Source organism: Ceratina calcarata, unplaced genomic scaffold (genome assembly GCF_001652005.2).
Source record: "Ceratina calcarata isolate Rehan_Ccalc_2016 unplaced genomic scaffold, ASM165200v1 scaffold218, whole genome shotgun sequence".
NCBI classification, from domain to species: domain Eukaryota; kingdom Metazoa; phylum Arthropoda; class Insecta; order Hymenoptera; family Apidae; genus Ceratina; species Ceratina calcarata.
This window is the reverse complement of record NW_017143550.1, coordinates 126,435-149,233: the sequence shown is the minus strand read 5'-3', so window position 1 is coordinate 149,233 and position 22,799 is coordinate 126,435. Positions and strand designations below refer to the sequence as shown.

At 36.8% G+C, this 22,799-nt stretch overlaps 6 protein-coding genes across 15 annotated transcripts in view; 4 read left to right on the top strand and 2 right to left on the bottom strand.

Moving 5' to 3' along the window:
• The first annotated feature begins 22 nt into the window (after window positions 1-22).
• Window positions 23-1,642, top strand: LOC108622336 (tRNA pseudouridine synthase-like 1). Of its 2 annotated transcripts, XM_018020150.2 has the most exons (7): window positions 23-72; window positions 139-224; window positions 422-559; window positions 642-776; window positions 845-991; window positions 1,073-1,307; window positions 1,379-1,642. In XM_018020150.2, exons 2-7 carry the CDS (start codon window positions 178-180, stop codon window positions 1,619-1,621), a joined length of 945 nt encoding a protein of 314 aa, XP_017875639.1. In that variant the 5' UTR covers window positions 23-72; window positions 139-177; the 3' UTR covers window positions 1,622-1,642. The 2 variants fall into 2 exon arrangements, with proteins under 2 accessions (XP_017875639.1, XP_026667201.1); XM_026811400.1 differs by having other exon boundaries at window positions 23-224; window positions 363-559.
• A 34-nt stretch (window positions 1,643-1,676) lies between these two features.
• Window positions 1,677-2,285, top strand: LOC108622337 (dual specificity protein phosphatase 19). The gene has a single exon (XM_026811402.1). It carries the CDS (start codon window positions 1,690-1,692, stop codon window positions 2,269-2,271), a length of 582 nt encoding a protein of 193 aa, XP_026667203.1. The 5' UTR covers window positions 1,677-1,689; the 3' UTR covers window positions 2,272-2,285.
• Window positions 2,286-2,702: 417 nt separating this feature from the next.
• Window positions 2,703-12,577, bottom strand: Dp1 (satellite-binding protein 1 Dp1). 3 transcript variants are annotated; one of them, XM_018020144.2, is made up of 23 exons: window positions 11,131-11,164; window positions 10,959-11,027; window positions 9,939-10,141; window positions 9,637-9,852; window positions 9,354-9,560; window positions 9,065-9,280; window positions 8,796-8,979; window positions 8,397-8,711; window positions 8,229-8,338; window positions 7,986-8,142; window positions 7,060-7,235; window positions 6,840-6,971; window positions 6,611-6,757; window positions 6,390-6,548; window positions 6,171-6,305; window positions 5,874-6,092; window positions 5,658-5,793; window positions 5,431-5,582; window positions 5,217-5,345; window positions 5,018-5,128; window positions 4,754-4,951; window positions 4,448-4,666; window positions 2,703-4,369 (listed from the first exon to the last, which is right to left on the bottom strand). In XM_018020144.2, exons 3-23 carry the CDS (start codon window positions 10,098-10,100, stop codon window positions 4,148-4,150), a joined length of 3,702 nt encoding a protein of 1,233 aa, XP_017875633.1. In that variant the 5' UTR covers window positions 10,101-10,141; window positions 10,959-11,027; window positions 11,131-11,164; the 3' UTR covers window positions 2,703-4,147. The 3 variants fall into 3 exon arrangements, with proteins under 3 accessions (XP_017875633.1, XP_017875637.1, XP_017875635.1); XM_018020148.2 differs by lacking the exons at window positions 10,959-11,027; window positions 11,131-11,164 and adding an exon at window positions 12,383-12,577; XM_018020146.2 differs by lacking the exons at window positions 10,959-11,027; window positions 11,131-11,164 and having other exon boundaries at window positions 2,703-4,055; window positions 4,114-4,369; window positions 9,939-10,100.
• Window positions 12,578-13,190: 613 nt separating this feature from the next.
• LOC108622339 (pre-mRNA-splicing factor 38B) lies at window positions 13,191-16,106 on the top strand. 3 transcript variants are annotated; one of them, XM_026811399.1, is made up of 6 exons: window positions 13,191-13,535; window positions 13,694-13,977; window positions 14,373-14,536; window positions 14,605-15,003; window positions 15,537-15,773; window positions 15,843-16,106. In XM_026811399.1, the coding sequence occupies exons 1-6, from the start codon at window positions 13,511-13,513 to the stop codon at window positions 15,901-15,903; spliced, it is 1,170 nt and encodes a 389-aa protein (XP_026667200.1). In that variant the 5' UTR covers window positions 13,191-13,510; the 3' UTR covers window positions 15,904-16,106. The 3 variants fall into 3 exon arrangements, with proteins under 3 accessions (XP_026667200.1, XP_017875643.1, XP_017875646.1); XM_018020154.2 differs by having other exon boundaries at window positions 13,196-13,535; window positions 15,837-16,106; XM_018020157.2 differs by having other exon boundaries at window positions 13,198-13,535; window positions 14,385-14,536; window positions 15,837-16,106.
• A 229-nt stretch (window positions 16,107-16,335) lies between these two features.
• Window positions 16,336-18,749, top strand: LOC108622338 (glycosaminoglycan xylosylkinase). The gene is made up of 6 exons (XM_018020152.2): window positions 16,336-16,466; window positions 16,830-17,198; window positions 17,273-17,573; window positions 17,665-17,933; window positions 18,006-18,232; window positions 18,304-18,749. Exons 2-6 carry the CDS (start codon window positions 16,830-16,832, stop codon window positions 18,530-18,532), a joined length of 1,395 nt encoding a protein of 464 aa, XP_017875641.1. The 5' UTR covers window positions 16,336-16,466; the 3' UTR covers window positions 18,533-18,749.
• Window positions 18,750-18,906: 157 nt separating this feature from the next.
• The window catches only part of sick (sickie), a 127,015-nt gene continuing 123,122 nt past the window's right edge, over window positions 18,907-22,799 (bottom strand). For all 5 annotated transcript variants that reach the window (XM_018020140.2, XM_018020142.2, XM_018020141.2 and 2 more), the window contains 5 exons: window positions 22,125-22,660; window positions 21,528-22,058; window positions 21,231-21,433; window positions 20,780-21,147; window positions 18,907-20,674 (listed from right to left, as the gene is read on the bottom strand). In XM_018020140.2, the coding sequence (XP_017875629.2) occupies window positions 20,516-20,674; window positions 20,780-21,147; window positions 21,231-21,433; window positions 21,528-22,058; window positions 22,125-22,660 (1,797 nt within the window). In that variant the 3' untranslated portion in view covers window positions 18,907-20,515. The remainder of the gene's footprint in view (window positions 20,675-20,779; window positions 21,148-21,230; window positions 21,434-21,527; window positions 22,059-22,124; window positions 22,661-22,799) is intronic.

Genomic DNA, 22,799 nt, shown 5'->3' with positions numbered 1-22,799 from the left:
TATACAGGGTGTGCCATTACAATCACACGCTCACACGGTGTGGCCGCTGGTGCCGCTAAGTTGCAGTTTGCTGTAATCACTTACTTCGACTAAAGTTCATCACTTGAAAATATAGTTATTAATTACAGCTGTTTGCAGATTGAACAATTAGCGACACATTTTCTGAACCAGGAAAAGATGAGGAGATATTTCATAAAATTTTCCTATCTAGGCACGAACTACAGGTACACGTGCTTTCAGTTAACCTGTTTACTGATCTCGTAATTTTTTATTGTTTCTGTAAAGAGAAACATATACATTCGCTCGTGTCACGTACAATGCAAAGAACAAAATTTAGAATCTAAATTATTTCTGTTCAACAGCGTGTTAATTCTGAGTCGACAAGTCGTGTTTCTAAAATTTGTTTTTCGTGTATGTTTAGAGGCTTGCAAAAGAATGCAATTCCGACTCAAAATGTTCTAATGCTTGACACAGATACAATTCAAGGAGCTATCGAAGCTGCGTTTTCAACCTTGATTCCTAAATGTATAAAATGGCCAAAATTTAGCTCTTCTAGCAGGTGAATACCTTCAATTGTTTTATAGTATGATTAACAATGCTAAAATATTTTAGGTATATTTTGAATAAAATGAAATTTATAGGACAGATTGCGGTGTGCATGGCTTATCTAATGCAGCTCATATTGACATAGAAAATATCGATGATTGTTTTTATGAACCCACTTACGCTCTCAGTAGTGTAAACCGATTTTTTAATCAGAGCAATCATAATATTAGGTAATTAAATGTATTTACATTTATAATTACTTTTTAACTTGATTACATTATGAATACATTGTTTTCAGGATACTAGAATTCGTTCCTGTGACAAATGACTTTAATTCAAGGCGACTTGCAAAATCCAGGAAATATATTTACAGAATTTTAAGGGCTAAGGATTTAAACGATCATAGAATTCCTGTATCAGAAGTGCAGTATTGTAATCATATCAGGTATCGTATCAGAACAACATGTAATCCGCTTTATTGTATACTGTGTTGAATTATTATAATTATTGTATGCATCTCTTAAAGGCCAACAGTTTTTGATACTGAGAGAATAAAACGTGCGACACAAATGTTTATGGGAACAAAAGATTTTAGAACGTTTAGTTCCAAAAGTATTTCAATTAAACCAATTAAATATGTAAGGGAATTAGACACGTTAACTCTAGAAGAAGGTCACCCATTCATGCCATATGATCCCTTGTGTAAAAACTTTGAATATTGGAATATAGTATGTTCAGCACAGGGTTTTCTATATAAACAGGTATGCTTAACAAGACGCCATTTTCTCTATCAACTAATTTTATATATTATTTTTAAATCAATTTTTTATAGGTCAGACGAATAGTAAGTTCTTTAATTGCCTTAGGCTCGGGCGTAATAACAGAACGAGATATATATATAATGTTACATGTTCCTGGCCATCATAATTGGCTTCCTTATTTACGTCTAGCTCCTGCGCAAGGTTTATTTTTAGCAGATGTCAAATATTGTCAAGAAGAGATAGAAGAATATATTATAAAATACAAACTGTACGGCGAACATACGGTCATACCACTAGATACGAATTTAGTGTAACGCGTATTTAGTATTTGTTTTAGTCGGATCAAATTTATTTTCTCTTTCTTTGAAATATTGTATCAAAGATGGATCTGAACAGTCGAATAAAAAATAGAAAATTACACTTGAAAAGTTGTAAAACCATTGTGACTGATACGCTCGGTCAAAGATACGAAGAAGCTAACGGAGAAAAAAAAGTATTAGCTCCTGGGACACCCTTCGTAGTAGATAATAAACCTGATTTACAGGTCGCACGTATAATTCCAGGACTATTCCTAAGCTCGCAAGATCCTGTCGTACATAAAGAACTTTTACAACAATACGAGATTCGTCATATTTTAAGTGTTGGTATTGACGCGCCAATAAAGTATGATTTTATCAAATACTATTATTGTGACTTACTAGACCTACCCGAGTCTAACTTGCTTGCGGTTGTTAAAAAGTGTGTTAGAATCATACACGAAAATCGCGATGAGAATATTTTGGTACATTGTAACGCAGGTGTGTCCCGTTCATCAGCGATTGTTATATCTTACTTGATGGCTCTTGAAAATATAAAATACGATGATGCTCATGATAGAGTAAAAATGATAAGAAATTGCATCAAACCAAACGAAGGGTTTGTACAGCAATTGAAAACGTTATCGCTGTCATCTCTATTGCAATAAAGATATTAAACGACGATGTGCTCTTATTGTTCTAAAATGTATTTAAATACCTTATACTTAATGATAAAAGGAATAAATAACACTGGTTTAACAATAATAGATTAATTATATATATATATATATATATTGTTACAATATATATAGAATATATATATTGTTACAATATAATAGAATTCATCGTATTATGACATTATGTGTGTACAGAGAATATTATTTTATATAATTACAATTATCTTGTATTTATAATTCATTAGAAAAGGTACATTCATGCACAGCATCTATCAAATTCTTTTAGCCAAATTAAGCACGTTAAAATTGCTAATTCTGGCGTCTTGTATAAACCATGCATTGGAAATGACATAAGTCGTCGTCGTACCAAGTAGTTTTATAAAAATTACTGTAAATCTAAAAAATATAGGTGAATTTCTGTATACATGATAGCTTCTATTATTTTATTTGTGAATAGTAGTAGTATATCATTGTACCTGCAGTACAATACCTATCATATCGATTATGCGTATTGTAATAATAATGTCATTATTATCAATATTTATATAATGTATACATTTATATATATATATATGTTCATATATCATTATGTATAATCTAATATTCACATTCCTCCAACAATTGAAATGAGCTGTCTTGAAGAAAATAGACAAGGCACTTGAACCGAATATCTTTTTCTTAGCTAGTTGGCCTCATAAATAGTAGAATGCAAAAATTTGCACATCATACAGCAAACAGTAAAATATAAAGGATATAAATAAAATTGGCTATTTAAAGAATACGACGATATCACTGTACATTACAAATATAAATGTGGTTCACATTTTATTTTTCAATTAAACAATTGCCAATGATCTCATGTCTCGTCTTTGATTACCGCGTAAAAGCAGGAGAAAGAATTGCAAGGCCTTCTAAAGATTATGTTCCCCGCAATATATATTATAATGGTCACTAACACTTCTGCTTTTCTCAAACCCGGCGTAATATTTAATAATGTACACATGATTATTTAGGTTTTATTGGCAGATTCGTCCACTGTGTAACGCACTGTAATTTCAAGAGTATAAAGCGGTCTTATTTGATTAGACTACTTATATAAAAAAGCAGGAAATTATATATCTAGGAACGTTTTCCTTAGAAAGACCTTAAAGCTTCACGTTTCGCAAAAAATTTTTATAGACTCTAATATCATCATCATCATCATCATCATCTTCATCATCATCATCATCATCTTCATCATCATCGGTAATATGGTTCAGAAACAATTCTACTTAAGTTCAACACAACAAAAAATGCAATTTATATGTACAAAAAATATAAATAAATTAACAAAATATTATGCACGATCAAACGCGAAACGCGTTCAGCCACGCAATCTATACGGAGAGACAATCGGAGAAAAATATATAATATACACAAAAAATTAGTTCCTACGAAGCCACAGTCTTAAGTACAACATATCTGTACCTGAAAGGCATATCAGCAGAAATAAAAAAAGGTGTCGAGGGGAACCGAGCGTGTTCCGTTTTGTTTTTCTTTTTTTACGACTGAAACTGCGCGCAATTTGCGTCTGACTGTATGTGTGTGAATATTTTCTAACATGGCAATCAACATAAAATCATGCGTTACAGTTACAGATACATAGGTAATTAGTATATGAACTGTAAATATAAACACCATCGTCAAACGTTATGTAGTAAACCAGTATCAGAGTCCAATAGAGTGGCCAGGTCGTATGCAGCAACATCAGTAATGGAACAGGGAACCACCTAGCACTAATGTGTGTACCCTTCTGTATCGTTTGTCAGAGGAAAGTTATCATTATATTGTTACCTTATACGCTTCATCGATCTTTTTACTCTAAGGATTAACGTTTCACGCCCCAAGGACCATCAGGATTGGTCACCGGTACGTGGGAGTATCCAGCGAATTGCGGAAATTCTTCGACGCTGGCGGTGTTTGGAGCGCTTTGTTGTTGCTGTTCCCAAGGTCCACCCTTCACTACAAAGCCAGAGGCACCAGAATTTCTCTCGTCGCGTTGAGGTGAACGTAAGTTTTCACGATATTCGTTTTCTAAAACGTCTTGAATCTGTAAATTAACACACGTCACGTTAAAGAAATATTATTTAACTTATTTCGATTAAAAGCATTTTTTAAATTAACTCACATATTCTTCTTCTAAATTCAGTAGACGATCCTTCGCGTCGGCTACGTTCTCTTCTGAACCCACGATTGTTACGATATTCGGATCAGGATCGGTCTTTCTTGGGAATTTAATATCCACTTTAAATTCGTCCATTATTTTACGAATATTTCTACCTTTCGAACCAATCAACCGCGAATGAACTGTAGCGTTTATTTGGACTTCTTCTTTTGTCAAACCATTCTAATTACGTGAGAAGTGATTCATCAGTAATCAAGTATCAGTATTTCAATAAGAAAATTACTTAAATTATTCAAACAGTAAACTTACCAGTTCGTTAACAATCTTCATGATATCATCCCGCGCGCTTAATGCATTCTTCTCATAACCAGTGATTGTAATTATATGTTCCTCGGGGTCGCCTTTACGTGGAAAGTTAATTTGAACATCGTGATCACTACGTATTTTATTAATTACGGCTCCCTTTCGACCAATTATTTTCGGATGATATTCTGGATCAACTTCGATCTAAAAAAAAATTCCTCATATATGTTGTTCCACTGTATTCAAATTCACAGATATAAATCTCCTTACTTTTAATTCGAAGGATTTCAAAGCTCTGTCTTGTCGATCAGCTTCCAGCGCCTTGCATTTATCTAGAATAGCTTGTTTGGCGTTTTCAACGCATGAAGGTGTTCCTGAAATCTGCATAAAACATGAGGTTACTCCTTGATATCATTACATTACAATATCATTACACATTGATTCAAATGTGCTACTATATTCCACGTACTTTAATGTAATCAAGTTTTTCTTCCGCCGGGGATAACATGATATGAACATCATACGTATTCATCAGTTCTCGCACATCACGACCCTTCTGGCCTATTATAGAACGATGAAGATCGAAGGGTACCTCCACCTAAGATAACACAATTCATTTAATTAAATAAAGATGTTAACTACTGAAACTTACTAATGTCGAAGATTTTGCTAGGAATATTTACTTCTATTGTAATCGGTACTAAATCAAGCAAGGCTTGTTTCGCGGCTGCCACATTGTCAGGCTGTCCGGTAATGCGGATGACGTCGCAGGCCGAGACTGTTTCATTAACTTCTCCGTTCTCGCCGTTCATCTGTTCCGCGACACGCTGTTCATCTAAAATATGTATAGGCAAGTGAACAAAAATGTTTCTTATTATATTTATAATGTAATACGCATTGTGTCACTCACCATACATGTCCCGATCGGGGAATTTAATCTGTACGTCGAATTCGGACGTAATCATTTGCACCTTCCGTCCCTTTGCTCCCATTACAGTGCGATGGTGCTTTTGTGGTATAACGCATTCTTCCGTTACCATCGATTCCTAACAGGAGTTACACGTGTGATGTATGAGTGAAATAATTTAAACGAGAAACTAATGAATTTAACAGTTGATAAATTTACCAGCTCCTGCACAATTTCTCGCATTCGTTGTTTCGCAGCTTCTATACACTCGTGTGACCCTTTTAAGATCACCCGATCGCTGTCGACTCCGGCCCTTGGAAATGAAATTTGTACTCCGCCGCAGTCGTCAGCGATACGATGCAACACGCCACCTCTCCGGGCTACGAAATGTCTGTGATGCTTCGGATCAATACGGATTTCGCCTTCAGTAATATTATCCTGTCAACGACATCGTAAAAGTTGCTTAATTTTTATCCGAAACAAATGTTAAAATAGTTACATAAGAAAAACTCTTACGATCTCGCTGATCGTAGCTTCCAATTCGGTTTTAGCTTTTTCAACGGCCTCTTTTCTACCCATGATAGTAATCACTTCCTTATCTTGATCTTCGTCTGTCGGGAATATGATACGTGCCCCAGTGGATTCTCTTATCTAATACAAAACAACAAACCGTAATCGACAGGTAATAATAAATTACGTAATACGTGATGTGCTTGATAATTTCTATACAAAAACCTTTTTAATGTTGGCACCATTCTTTCCAATGAGGAATTTGTGATGTTGTACTTTGGCACGTACTTCAGCAGAGTAACTGGACAATTGCTTCTCATTCGTAAGTTCAAGCAATTGTTGTTTCGCTTTTTCAACATCTTCTTTCGGCCCCCTGATGGTCACCTATATATAAAGTATTTATATTAATGTACACGTCTGTTTAATTCCTCTTCTAATAAATTTACCTTATCGCTTCGACTCTCTGCGGTGGGAAACTTAATTGCAACACCGCCGCAATCTTCCATGATAGAATGGATCAATTTCCCGCCGGTACCAATAAGAGAATTATAGAACTTCGGTGGGATTACTATCTCATCCGTAACAATATTGGCCTGAGGAAAAGATATTTCTTAATACACAATGAAAATAATTTTGCATTTTCATAATGGATATACGTGGATACGTTTCCAGTACCAGTTCATTTTGTATCTTTTGAATCATTTCTTTAGCTTTTTCCACGTTTTCTTCTTTGCCTGTAATAGTTATAACATCGCTTTTCTCGCCTTCAGCTGGTAAATCTATTTTAGTTTGAGTTTCTTCTCTAATCTAAATTGCGAAATAAAGGCAAACAATCGTATATGTGATTTATTTTTAAATCTTTGATTTCATCGATATCAAATTAATTAGGACCAACCTTACGAATGTTGACTCCGCCTTTACCAATGACAAATTTATGGAATTGTTTGAAAATAGGTACTTCCAGAACATGGTTGTTTTCATTCAACTCCTTCACTAGTTTCATTAAATACTTATGACACTTGTCAACATCTTCTTTAGGACCCCTAATTTTAACTGTATCTCCCTTTTCACCTGTAAATAAATCTTATTGTTAATAACTTTGCAAAATTAGTATCTTTTCTTCTGTTTATTTCATTGTACGATGTAACAAATAAAAATGAAGGGGCGCGCAATATTCGTACTCTATTCGAAAAATGCTGTTTATTACTCATTTTCCGAAGTCTTCAAACTCTCTCGATCGATCTAATGTCATCATAGGGTTGATCCGATTCTTGATATAAACATAAGAGTTTCGGATAATTTTCGCTTGATTCAACTCGAAGGACCAATACGAAGGAGTGGCATGCAATTCGTACTCTTGTCGAACCGTTACGCGTCAAATGTATGAAGAGAAAAAGTTTTAATTTGTGGGAACAATTCTACATTTAACTTTAAGTTTTGAACTGGTCATCTAACTGTCTAATGCCGTGAAATTTGTTTTTCGAACATGTGGTAATGGAAAGATACGAAAGCAGATGGGAGGGATAGTTTTTAGCTATTTGATGATACATCGAAATCTAACGTAGTTCGATGAACACCAGCTGCGCAGCAAGCAAAGGCCGGTTATAAAACCATTTCTAATATTCGTGAACCCCTCTGTTTTCAAGAAGCTAGCGACGCCACAAGGAATACATTACAATTCAAGATGATAAATATGACCTATACTCTAAAAATGCGCACCGAGCTCTCCTTGGCGAAATGCCAACAAGGGCTGAGGTCTATTGAATGTTTGTATCTGGCATAAATCCCAGTTCTAGTTAGTGGATATATCATGCTACATACCTGGACCAGGAATAGTAATCTGTACTTGGTTAAACTTATCTCTAATTTCTTTAATATTATCTCCTTTATTCCCGATAATACTTGGATAATAACGATGATCTATTTTCACATCTTTCTCTTTCTCATTCTCCAACTTTCTCACCATTTCAACTAATTCCTGTAATAATTTCACGTGTTAAACCACGAAATTCACAACTATGTAACATATACACATAGGTATATAGTAGAATCAATATTACAAACCGTTTGAGCCTTGAGTACACCAGCGAGGTTCCCTTCAATGCGTATTATATTATTGCCATCATTCTCGGAAATATTAATTACAACACCTGTCCCTTCCTTTACACGATTTACTGGAACAAACAACATTTGATATATAAAATGATATTAGTACAATGATACTAAGCTTACCATTACATCCGTTCTTTCCTATAATGTGTTTGTAAAATCTGGGGTCAACATTTAACTCCGCAAAAGTGAGTTTAGATATAAGATCAGTAGCCATTAGTTGAAGTTCGTTTTGTGCTTTCTCTACTTCTTCAGGAGGACCTTCGATCTTGATTTGATCTTCTTTACCAGTGAACTCTACGTTCACTTTTGGCATTTCTTGCGTGATACGTTTAATATTGACACCTTTTCTTCCTATTATATACTTGTGTATCCAAACAGGTGCTTTCACCACAGCCGTACGAACGCTGTTCGCTTTCTCATACACTTTACTCAGTGCTATAAAACAAAATTAATAATAACATTACTTTAATGTATATGTGCGTTGCATCAAATCATTTGAATCGTCAAGTGAAAGATTACCTTGGCCAAGTTTTTCTTGGGGACCACGCAGAGTGATAGTTCCTGTAGGAGAGTCTGGCGCAGGCATTTCTACGCTTACTCCAGTTACTTGTAATATCTCCGCTATCGTGCTACCACGCGGACCGACAACATATTTGTGCTGAGACTTCGGCACTTCAACCGATACCGTCGTACATCTCTTTTCCTATATCAGAAATGCTTATCTTTGAGACGCTTATATAATTAATATCTTCAACTGGCGATAATACTTCATTCAATTATTTACATACCATGTCTCTGTAAATAGCTTCAATCTTCTGCTTTGCAGCTAAGACACCTTCCTTTTCACCAGCAATGGTTATTTCATCTTCTTGCACAGAGGCAGGGGGAATATTAATACGAGCACCAGTCTCTGCCATCATAGCATTGAGATTCTCATTGTGTGCACCATGTATAAAAGGGTGATATATTTTTGGCACAGATATTCTTTCAAACGCTTTCCTCGACTGAAACGAATAATTGTACGTTACGTTTCCAATGCAGTGTGGCTTAATTAAAATTATGTCCATGTACACGTACCTGTTCATCTGAAATCACTCTAATCTCGTGCTCAGCCTTTTCGATTCCCTCTTTAGTTCCTGTGATAGTTATTATATCAGATTGATCTTGCACAGATGGAACATTTATCTTTGTCGCAGTCGTCTTTTCTAAGTCTTTTAGACGCTGCCCTTGTTTTCCGAGAATCCAACGATGATGATCCTTAGGAATGCTAATCTGTTTACTCGCCTGCAATGACAAATTAAGTGTCAGAGAACGTGTCTTACTTCGGCTGTGACATTAAATTTATCTCAGAATACGGGACCTGAGTTTGAAACGTTGTTAAAATTCGACGCTTTGCTTCCAACACCTGATTTTGTTTACCAGTTATTAGGAATGTTAAAGACTGATCTTTCGATGTTGCTATTTCAATGATAGTATTTGTCTCCTTCATTATTGTTTTGCATGTACGTATGGATTCACGTTCGCCAAACTTGTCGCTGTGATCAAATTTGCGTTCCTCTCCAGGTACACGAAACATCTGAATATCCAAGAATAAAAGATGACATACATAAGTATTAAAAGTATGTATGAACATGTGTACCAGAAGCTTGTGAGCTCGTGTACCTGTGTGATAGTTATACGTCCAAGTTGTAAGTTATTATTTATAGAGAAAATATTTAATTTTCCCGAACTTGAACTGGCTGATTCCGGAAGAACTGGGAATGTCTCATCATAGGTAGGTGGCTCGTAGGCCGTTCCCTCTTCCATTACTGACTGCTGCTGCATGATGGGGTTGTCCTGTTTCGTGCCAAGTCCTTACAGTAGCACTATAATAAAAAATTACAAATATTCTTTCATGATTGCATCTAACAAAAAATCCAGTGAATCAGAGGACTTATACAGTACAAATTGCATCTGCTTTATTATTAAATTTATTTGAAATATTAACATGTACATTTATTATGTTTTAAGTGAAATCAAGCATATATGAGCATATTTTATTAAAATATATCATTTTACCAATTAGTTTTAATAAGAGGAAAATATTATAAATACGAACGGAACAAAAAAAGTTCTGAATGAAATGTAACGAAAAGAACGAGGAACATCCATAGGTATTTGGAGCATGTTAAGTATGTCTGTCTTTAACATTCTCTTTAATAAATTCCGTTCATATGAATGACTGAACTACTGGTTTCCTGTTGCATGCAAGTAGTTGGAATCGTCGAGCAGGAACGGGAATTCTTACGATTCTAAGGATAAACGAGAAATGGTAAAAGAGATTCAAGTTAAATGCCAGCATGTCAATGACCACAGACTGGTTGAGCTTGTGACCACCATATGGAATGAAGTGTTCACTTGACACGTCACAAGATCGCTAACCTCTTCCGAAATGAATGTATGAACGTTGTACGGATCAAAAATAGTGCTCGTTTATTTCCACATCGAAATAAGAAGCTGGTAATCTAAAGGCAAGTGCCGTTACATGCCAAAGAGAGAAAGGGAGAAAGACAGAGAAAGAGAGAGGAGGACGAAATGCAATGGGAGAGACAAAAGAAGAGAAACGGAGAGAGAGAGAGAGAGAGAGAGAGAGAGAGAAATTTGTATGGGCAGTCACGACGTATCGCGAGAAATAATACTTACTCTACCGTAATAAAGAAATCCGGCCAAGTAATAAACGCGTATTACGAAGCCAGTTTAATAGTGATTTGCCTGAAACATTTGAAAATTCACCGATATTAGGCACTGATGGGTACTTTGATCTAATTCAATTATCATCGAGCAAATAATTGTTCACTACTCTCACAAAACGTACGTCTTTCCTTACCGGTAACGCAAAGTGAAATGAGATAACTGCTGGCTCAGTTGCAGAAAGTTACTATAATATGGGGGTATTGAACAGCATTTCCTTTGCAACCTACGAGCCCGAAGAGTACCAGAAGAGCTCAGCGTTGCAGACGATAAACCGTGTGAATTACACTTTATTCAAATTGTAAAATATTTCCTACTCATATGATACATATTTAGAAATAAAATACATCTTCAATTTGAGAAAGTAAAATTGTTACACGTTTTACTTGTTGAATTTGTATTAGTGCATCCACTGTGGATTACGAAGGATAAAGGAAGGAATCCGGTCTAAGGAATACTGTTCTAGGGAAAGTGTTCTGCATTTGTTATTTTAATAGCAACATTATAATGTTTAAATCATTTATTCATTTTTCACACTGAGACATGGAAAATGTGAATTGTTAATTATAAGCAATAGTTTATTAGTGAACTAATGATTGAAGATTCTATTATGCATTTTGTGTAATTCATGCATGTGTAATTCAAATCGTATCGAGGTATGAATTCATATAGCATCTTAAATTCTTGCTTGTTGAATTTAAGGAGAACACGATTTATAAAGAACTTAATTTTTAAATATCCATTATTCTAGTCTTAAATTCGTTATGTTTGATGAAATAATGAGCGTAAATGTGAACGAAACCGGATGTATACATTTTTTACACATGCGTATTCCTTAGTCTATTGTGTCTTTCGCTTCCCGTTGACGTTGACGTCAGGTTTCTATATACTTGCATAAAAAACGATATTCGAGGTTTTAGAACTTGTGTCCAATTGTCCCGTGTGTACAAATATCGTTGCCTGTTTTCCTTGTACTCGTTAACTTCATAAACTTTTTTTTTAAGTGAAAAGTGTATATGGTGCGACGGACCTATTGAATCTCGTCTTCGCGAGACTTACAGGTTTACGCTAAATAGAAAGATGCAAGAAACGGAAGGAGCTGACGGTATGTAAATATATACTAATTATTTCATGCGTTTCATTGTTTGTATTTTATTTATAACATGTATTAAATAGGTACGACATAGCGTAGGCCTTTACAATCAATGTAGGACACTTAACCTCTGCTAGTGTTATGCTTGAAGACTTGAACAATTTTTACAGGTTCGCCATGGAACAATTCCAGTGGTTGCGACGAAGAACGTTGAGAGAGAGAGAGAGAGAGAGAGAGAAATTTGTATGGGCAGTCACGACGTATCGCGAGAAATAATACTTACTCTACCGTAATAAAGAAATCCGGCCAAGTAATAAACGCGTATTACGAAGCCAGTTTAATAGTGATTTGCCTGAAACATTTGAAAATTCACCGATATTAGGCACTGATGGGTACTTTGATCTAATTCAATTATCATCGAGCAAATAATTGTTCACTACTCTCACAAAACGTACGTCTTTCCTTACCGGTAACGCAAAGTGAAATGAGATAACTGCTGGCTCAGTTGCAGAAAGTTACTATAATATGGGGGTATTGAACAGCATTTCCTTTGCAACCTACGAGCCCGAAGAGTACCAGAAGAGCTCAGCGTTGCAGACGATAAACCGTGTGAATTACACTTTATTCAAATTGTAAAATATTTCCTACTCATATGATACATATTTAGAAATAAAATACATCTTCAATTTGAGAAAGTAAAATTGTTACACGTTTTACTTGTTGAATTTGTATTAGTACATCCACTGTGGATTACGAAGGATAAAGGAAGGAATCCGGTCTAAGGAATACTGTTCTAGGGAAAGTGTTCTGCATTTGTTATTTTAATAGCAACATTATAATGTTTAAATCATTTATTCATTTTTCACACTGAGACATGGAAAATGTGAATTGTTAATTATAAGCAATAGTTTATTAGTGAACTAATGATTGAAGATTCTATTATGCATTTTGTGTAATTCATGCATGTGTAATTCAAATCGTATCGAGGTATGAATTCATATAGCATCTTAAATTCTTGCTTGTTGAATTTAAGGAGAACACGATTTATAAAGAACTTAATTTTTAAATATCCATTATTCTAGTCTTAAATTCGTTATGTTTGATGAAATAATGAGCGTAAATGTGAACGAAACCGGATGTATACATTTTTTACACATGCGTATTCCTTAGTCTATTGTGTCTTTCGCTTCCCGTTGACGTTGACGTCAGGTTTCTATATACTTGCATAAAAAACGATATTCGAGGTTTTAGAACTTGTGTCCAATTGTCCCGTGTGTACAAATATCGTTGCCTGTTTTCCTTGTACTCGTTAACTTCATAAACTTTTTTTTTAAGTGAAAAGTGTATATGGTGCGACGGACCTATTGAATCTCGTCTTCGCGAGACTTACAGGTTTACGCTAAATAGAAAGATGCAAGAAACGGAAGGAGCTGACGGTATGTAAATATATACTAATTATTTCATGCGTTTCATTGTTTGTATTTTATTTATAACATGTATTAAATAGGTACGACATAGCGTAGGCCTTTACAATCAATGTAGGACACTTAACCTCTGCTAGTGTTATGCTTGAAGACTTGAACAATTTTTACAGGTTCGCCATGGAACAATTCCAGTGGTTGCGACGAAGAACGTCGGCCAGTACAAAAGGAGGGTAAAAAATCAAATATACTGCCCTTATGGGGTAACGAAAGGACTATGAACTTAAATCCACTGATTTTAACGAACATACAGTCGTCTCATTATTTTAAAGTGAACTTATATGAATTAAAAACTTACCATGAGGTTATTGATGAGATTTATTATAAAGTATCTCACTTGGAACCATGGGAAAAGGGAAGCAGAAAAACAGCAGGCCAGACTGGCATGTGTGGAGGCGTGAGTATGTTTTCTAATACACTGTTAACTGTTATTTATTGCTCTAAACTTAAGGAAATCACAGAGTTGTTATTGTACGCACAGAAATAGTCAAAATTCATAGCATTTTAGAGGACCTGGGCACTCTATGAAATGAGAACTGCCAAAAAAAGTACAAAAGGTGAAAAAGCATAAAGCAAATTGTATAAAGTGAGAGTTCTAATTCTGTTAGACTTTCACTGCTATACTGTATAAACAGGCAATAGGAAAATATTGGCCTCGAACCAGTCTGAATTCAGACGTTACGCAGACAGTCTCACTTAACACCACACTTAATTGCAGAGTAGCATGTTCTCGGTCAATATATTATAATATAATATGAATGTGATTAACTGACATAGGGGGTGTAAATTTAGCGGTTCATGCAGGTCCGTGGAGTCGGCGCTGGTGGGATCGTGTCTACAGCTTATTGTCTACTGTATAAACTTTTCACCCTGAGGCTAACACGGAAACAATTAAATGGTCTTATTAATCATCCTGATTCGCCATACATTCGGGCATTAGGCTTCATGTATATTAGGTAAAAATATGAATGTACTATTACTATGCGATAGAACAACAGTGTGTTAAATATCGTATTATTAACAGATACACACAACCGCCAGCTGATCTATTTAGTTGGTATAGCGATTATTTAGAAGATGAAGAAGAATTAGATGTAAAAGCTGGAGGAGGACAAGTAATGAAAATGGGTGATATTCTCAAACAATTTCTTACTAAATTAGAGTGGTTTTCAACGTTATTTCCAAGAATACCAGTGCCTATACAAAAAGAACTTGAACATCGATTAGCAGAAAGATTCCCTCAGCAGTCTATGAACGCCCGTAACGCGAAACCACCTATCACGCTGAATAGCCATGGGAAATATAGTAACAGCAGCAGTAGAAAAGATAACGGCAACCTTACCTCACGTAATCAACCACGACATATCCCAGACAGTGAAGCTCAATGGGGTGAGGCCGAAAGAACGAGTCACTGGCGAGCCAGGTGCGTCTACGTGGTATGAATACAATCACGTTACTAATTTATATAAGTTTAATAATATTCTATGAACTTGTTAGAGAAGAGTTTGATCAAGATTAAAGACCTACCGTCACCAGCAAAATTCAGTGAATCACCATTCAGTTTTCTTTAGTACATGTTCTTATCTTCTTACACAGTTACTTGCTCGTCTTACAAATTCAGTTATTGCCATAAACTAGTCTTTTCATATTTATATTTAAACTTCGACTGTAATTTTTATTAAACTTTTCATAATAGCTACATGTATAAGTCGTCTCCATATTTGTGATAACCGTACGATGATAGTTTGTTCATACTGGATATCAAGGAAAGCGGAATCTTTTAATAACTAAAAACTGTACAAAACTATATAATATCGAGATGTTTAAAATTGCTAATTCCTGATATCTCTTATTACAAATAAGCGCATCATATGTATGTACCTGCACAGGTCGATAATATTGAATTAGTTAAAATTATTTAACGTTACTTCCCTTCGAATAATGCTTTTTTTCTAGATCTGATGAGGATCGTAAGGACAAGTACAGAGACCGTGAACGTGAGCGCGATCGTATCAGGGAAAGGGAACGAGAACGTGCCCGGGAAAGAGACCGAGAAAGGGACCGACATTGCAAACGATCGAATAGCCGCGATCGAAGTCGCAGGCAGAGAGAGTATAGAAGTCGGAGCAGAGACAGGTCGCACAGAGAAAGAAGTAGAGATCGTTACCGTGACAAGGATCGTCACCGGGATAAGTAAGCGCGTCCTTATCCGAACGTATCGCCAGTCATAAAGTTCTAACTTCGTATTAATCGCAGGAGAAGCTCGCCTTATGATTACGCCACAGAACTTGCTCGGGAAAGGGAGAGACAACGAAGGGAATAAATGTACACGCCAATATGTATATATCGACATAAATGTTTGTACGAGTGTAACTATAGAGATAAAAAATGATTTAGAGCCGAGCCATTCGAACACCACCACGTTTTAAGGGGACTAACTCCTTCAAGGGGTAGTAGCCTAAATTTAATTTCATTATATTCACTATGTAGTTTACATGTTTTTATAAAATAAATTCCTCATTATAATTTTCGCTCAGTGATTGCAATCTATGTCTTGCGTGTATGTGTAATACGAGTTACTCGTAGATGTGTGATACAAATAATGTACGAGGTATTTAAAAGAATATACGGATGCGTTTATTTTGCAAAATACGAATTAACGTTTGTAGTTGTTATCTTTGAAACTGTTCCATGCCAAATTTTATCGGAGACACGACGGCGATAATTGTCTAAAGCCTTACGGCGCTCGAGTACGATAGGAGTTAAAAATGGCGGCGGATACCTGCCGCCTCGTCCTAGTTGGATGCATCTAAGCGGAGACTTCGCCGAAACATGAGAGAAATATTTATTACCAGGTGACAACGACCGCGTGGCCAATTTTCTAAGGTGATGTCGATAGATGTTTTTCTTAAAAATCGATATTTCAATACTGTTTACATTTAACTAACGTGCGCTTTTACGGCAACAATGCTACGTTACAATGTTAATACTTGTCATGTACTGTCAGGATCTGATCATTTGATAACGTCGATCATGTAACAATCGGCCTAATTTTTGCGGGCAGCTGTTTTTCTTTTTTATCTATTTGTTGTATTGCATGGTAGGAAATTTGACCAAGAAAATATTCGTGAAGAATGAAAATGACGTAAGCTTCACAGTTGTGCTATATGTGTGTGCGTCGAAGAAAATAGTGGTCGCGCGCCATCTGCTTCACACGTGTTCGATCGAAGGGTCCGATTTTGTTCACAGATGATTGGCCGACGCTGCGCTCTCATCGCATTGAGCGGACTTTTGATTCTCGTTCTTAGCGTCAACGTATATTTTATTCGAATGATCGTGGAGAGTTCGTCGCAGAAAACTTCCTCTAAAGGCATGCCCGTCTCGCAATTGAAACCAGAACAGGAACAGTTAGTAATCCAAGCGGAGCAGAACTTGCTAGTTTCGCAAAAATCAGTTGCAAAAGATATGGTAAAGAAAATCAAAGAAGAGATACAAATATTGCCATCGCGATATTTCAAACAAAACACTAGCTACACGATAGTACTCGAACGCTTATTAGCCGAATTAAGAATAATGCCTAACGTTCAAAAAAATATATGGAGTATTCCTAACAACAACGTTAGTATCGTAAAACGACAGTGTTCTCACTTCGAAGGATTATTATTGTTGGATATTAAGTATCATACTTCCAGTGGCCTGATGCTCACCAATTAATACCACCGGTTGCGCCTGAATTAGGAACGATTCTAGACATCTTGCGCAAATCGAAAGTAATGCGCGCGGATAACGCACCATTTGGTACGCAACTGAAATTGATGTTAACTTTGGAACACGGAACGAAAGCAATGTTTAAGCCGCAGTGGTATTCTAGAGATGCAATTATCCGAGGGCCTGTATATCATGGAAAAGATCGGCATAACGCCGAAGTAGTAGCATTCCATTTATCTTCCTTACTGGCCTTGAGAAGAGTACCGCTTACCGTTATAAGGAAATGTACGCCTCATTAGAATATTGTTCTCCATAATATTTTCTTAAAATTTTTGACAAATTATTATATGCGCATTTTTGCGTTCTATTGTTGCAGTCGATTTAAGGAACGAAGTACGACCATGCGCGACTCCCGAACTTTACTCCACTATGTATCAAGACGGTAATGATACTTGTTTGTACGGCGTTTGTCATTATTGTTCTCCTGCGGATCCAGTGTGCGGGGACGGGAACATCTTGGAAGGTGCTCTAATTTCCTGGTTACCGCGATACTTAAGACTTGTCAAGCATCGTCATCCGTGGCAGAGGACTTACAAGAAGAACAAACTTGCCGGTTGGGAGACAGACGAAAATTATTGTGAGAAAGTACGTTTGATACATATAAATATAAAGTTTTCGTCACTTTTCACGATAACGGTGTATATAATTGATTCTTAGGTAAAAGATTCTAAAGCGTATTCTCCGCAATCGTCGAGTAGACTCTTAGATCTAGTGGACACAGCGATTTTCGACTTTTTAATGGACAACGGTGACCGTCATCATTACGAATTAGCGCAAAATAATTTTCACAATCCAGCTGTTCTTTTAATCGATAATGGGAAAAGTCTCGGAAACCCGGATGTTGATCATTTTGACATCCTAGCTCCTTTATATCAATGTTGCATGTGAGTACCCGTATAAATAAAATATTTTCAATATCATCACTAGAATTTATGGTTTTCGTTAACACCTTCAGGATTCATAAATCTACATGGGATCGTTTAAAGTTGTTTAGTGGCGGCTCTTTGAGCATAGTTCTCGCGAGGCTCGTCGCTCACGAATCGTTAATGGCTGACGTTCAACCCCTCATTACAGAAGCACATTTAAACGCCATGGATAGGAGATTGCTCACTATTTACGCAGTCATAGAATATTGTATAAAGAGTAAAAAGTATGCTTCCAATGTTATTTTAGATCATCGGTAGCCTACAGTTTATGGAACAATTTTAATCTCTGGGAATCAATCATATTTTAAATCGAATAATTGACATACTTTCTTACGGCGCATCCTTTCGATGAATTTCATCAAATAAGAATCAAGCCTAATTTTACTCACATTACTCAGTGCTTATTACGTAATATTTATAAACGAATGAAATATGTATACCTCTGATTTAAATAAAATTTATAAATAAACGAGGAGTTTGTCTTGTATCTTTAATTTAAATGGTCCCGTACAAATAAATTTATTTGTGGTTGAAATACACGCGCGGGATCATATGTACTTAAGATCATTCCATAAAACGGGCAAAATGAACTGGTTAAAAAGAGCCAAAATATTGAATTAAACTGAACGGTGTAAAGTTTTATGTGATTTATTTGATGACACAATAATTATCGTTATTTAAATAAAGGTCGAGTGCAGCGTCGTACAGCATATAAATACGGTACAAACGTAAAAAACCTGTAAATGCGACTGTATATTCATTAGATTATATGCACATCGTGTTCAGAACATCACGTGTTCACCGATTCTGAAACCGGCTTCGGCAATTTTTATTGAACATGTACAATATGTATATTCGGTGTAGTCTCTGTATTATCGTCTCTCATTTCACCACTCCATCGATGCACCGTGCAATCTCGTAAAATTGCACACCTCATGAATTCAATTCCTTCCCGTCATTATTCTCTTTTTACACTTTACATGTATCGTCATCAAATGAGATCTCGCAGGCTACCACTGGGTATTTCGAATCGAATTTGCGAATGTATCGTCGTCGTACATTACATTCGTAAGTTTTGTATTTACAATGTTACATGACCAGAATTACTCACGTATCTTACTGGCTAATTATAAACTTTTATCCGTAACATACATTTAGCGCCATCATCGTTAGGTTGTGTGTGTGTGTGTATACATATATATATATTATTATATTAATATTTTTTTTTATAATTAAATAGAGCTTTCGTAGCAAAGTATGTATAAATAGACTATTTTTGCACACACACCCATCAGTACGTACACTCTCCCTTTCTCTTTCTCTTCAAACTGCGCTGGATTTCTGAAGGCGAAACAATGCTTCGTTGAGCGGATCGTCCATGAGATCTGTGTCATATCGAATAAGATAAGCTATTACCTGAAAGTAGTGGACGAGAGGAATCGTGGTTCCTCGATCCCGGAATCTTGGCTCAGTCCGAAGCCCTTTGTCTCTCCTCCTTTTCGTCTTGCTCTTTTGTTTTACGCCCTATGATAATACTGTATATTCCATCCAAATTTTACCGAGTAAAGAGCTCGCGTCGAACTATACATTTAAATCGTATGTTGATTTGATCATAGAAATGTATATCTGTTAAAATAGACTCCGTTAACGGCAGCGTAGATTATTGCATCGAGTGACGACGTACTTAAACGCGTTCCAATACGTCGGTACATTTATGATCGAAAGAACAATGAAGAATATCGCCTAATTATTTCTTAATTAATTACATATCACACCGAAGTGCATCACGCACATAAAGTCTAGAATAAATATAGGCCAGCTGTAGGCGTTGAAAAAATTTGTCTCGACGATTCTTCTCTCTTCTATAGCGCACACACTGCTCACTTTATGTAAGAACAAACGGGAGGACGTATTATTATTTTTATAAAGAGTTTAGTAGCACGCGGTACTGCAAAATATCTCAGTTTTCGCTTAGAGTTCGATCGTTCGTTATAAAGTTTGATATCCTTCATCAGTAAAAAGTTAGAAAGAGAAGATTCGTAATCCTAAAGGTATCAAAAATTTACTTTTGATTCTTTCAATATTTTATCCTTTCAAATTTTATAACTCTCTGGTGTACACGCTCGAGTGAGCACGAATCGTTATTAGTATTCTTCAAACTGGATGTTACAAACTGACCTCGTACATGTTCACATTTAGAAGTTGTATCTCATCTTCGTTAACGACAGTAATATCCTTTAATTAAAGCGCCGACTCTACGCCTCTCGAAGAGGATGTCGATGAACTCAAATCTTCGGAGTGCCGCGTATGTGACGAGTCGAGGGAAGTTATCGAGTCACTGTCGTTACTGTGAGGACTTGAATAATTGGCTGCTTCCTGTAGTCTCATTAGCATGTTCAGCTGAAACAACGAGGAATTGCAATTAACCATTGTATCGCGGGATTCTGCAATTATTTTTTAAAACATTGTGCAATATATATAATATACGAACAAAAAGGTACCGACCAGTGGATCTCCTTCGTTGTCGCTGTGCGTACTGCCAAGACTCTTGACACTCGATGCGCCAACTCCGGATGCATGCCCAGATGTAACAACATCGTAGCCTACGTCCTCGGGCCGTAAACGAAGAAGAGCATCACTACCACCGTGAACCGCGTGCGTGGAAATCCAGGGATAACTCGACGTGATGAATTGAGTTGGATCTTCCCAGGGGGAATCGCCGTTTCCATTTCCGCTCACGCGTCTACCGTAAAGCGTCAATCCCTCTCTGACTGCCTCCACAAGATACGGCACCACGGAATAGTTCCACAAATCCGTGAACCATACTTGAGAACCAGTTACTTCCATCGGGCAAGATAGAAACAGACGCGGTCCTGAAGAATGTACATTTGTTTCAGCGTCTTAATGGCATATTAATTTCGCTCGTATATAATTTATTCGCATGCGAGCATCTTACCTATAGTCACGTCGGAGCTACTATGGGTTTCTAGGAACTTATTGAGATGTAGCCAAACTCGGGGTAACCACTCGACGACTGCAGCCATTTCCGCATTTCTAGTTCCACCGCTCTCGCGTAACTCGTGCTCCAATAGTTTCCGTCTTAGATAGCGGCCTAAGAATCCTTTAACTGGTTCCATATGATTAGCGCACAGCACCCACCTAAGAACAAATTAATTAAAGATTAGCACATATACAAGGTATCGATATGATGTAAATGAATTAGAATTTACAGTAAACGGAAAGGAAAGTATACCTAAAATTATGATGTAACTGGAGGTTTGTGGTGCTGCACGTGGCCTGGCTCATGGTACCGATAATGGCAGGACAAGACGAATGTTTGGTACCGAGTAAACCACTGAACAATTCTCCCAAAGAAGCAGCGTGTTGTAAATTCTCAAGAATGATCACTCTTGGTAGTTCGTCGGCTGCGTTCGAGTCGCATCTCTCGGCGATGTGCGCTAGATATTGTCTGAGTTCTTTGCTAGATTTGTGATCCACGTTGAACGTGGCCACCGCCGTCGCATCTTTCGTATCGTTGTCGGCATCGACCAGAGCGTGAGCTAATTTTCCGGCTAAATAGCTCTTGCCAGTACCACTGGGTCCGCACAGAATGACCCTGCGATGCTCGGTCAACAGAGATATCAATCGTTGCACGATCGATCGCGGAATTAAAGTGTCCACCGCCAGCCACGAGTAGCCGGAAAGCACCAAGTAAATAGTCTTCACATGACCGATCAGATAACCGCAGGGAAGCAACTCCGGATGCTGAGAATCCGTGATGCATCTGGATCGACGAGTATTAAGAGAAAATTAATACATTTCTTTGATCAAAGAAAATTAAAATACGTACCTAGAAGATTCACCAAGGTGATAAGCGGCGACACATTCGACTCCTAGTCCCAAATTCGTCACAGGATCAACTCTCGAGACGTATTCCTTGAAGCAACGTCTAACAGTGGAATCGAGGGAGTCCCACGTGGTTTTGTTGCTGATGCAGACGCTGGCAATTACACAATGTGGCGGTTCACCGATGCTACCATCGGAAGTACTTCCATTTACAAGATTATAGTTGAAATTTTTCTCGTTGCCTAGATAAATAGCGACATTGATTCTTTTCCCATCGGTGTCTTGTTCCATAGCCGGTTCTCCGGTAGTCGTCGTCGTTGACGATACGACAGAATGTTCCGGCACGTTCAAGTCTTCTAGCTGGTCCGCTGTTGTACTCGCATCGCCGTTCGCCAGCGCGGCAACGGTGGACGCCACTTCTGTCATACTGAAACGTCTGTCCGGATCACTGGGCAGCGAGGATTGCGAAGAAGTTAAAGACTTTGATGTCACTAATCTCTGTAGACGTTCGTTATTTTGTTTCAAATTCAGCATTTCGTTCTGTAAAGAAAATGTCATTTCGAAGCTAATATAACAATGTACTTCGTTTCCCTAATGTATAAAGATCATATAGTAAATTTCAATAGTGATATCTGTTAAAAACTAGCTTTCACAATGAACCAATAAACTAAAAAATATA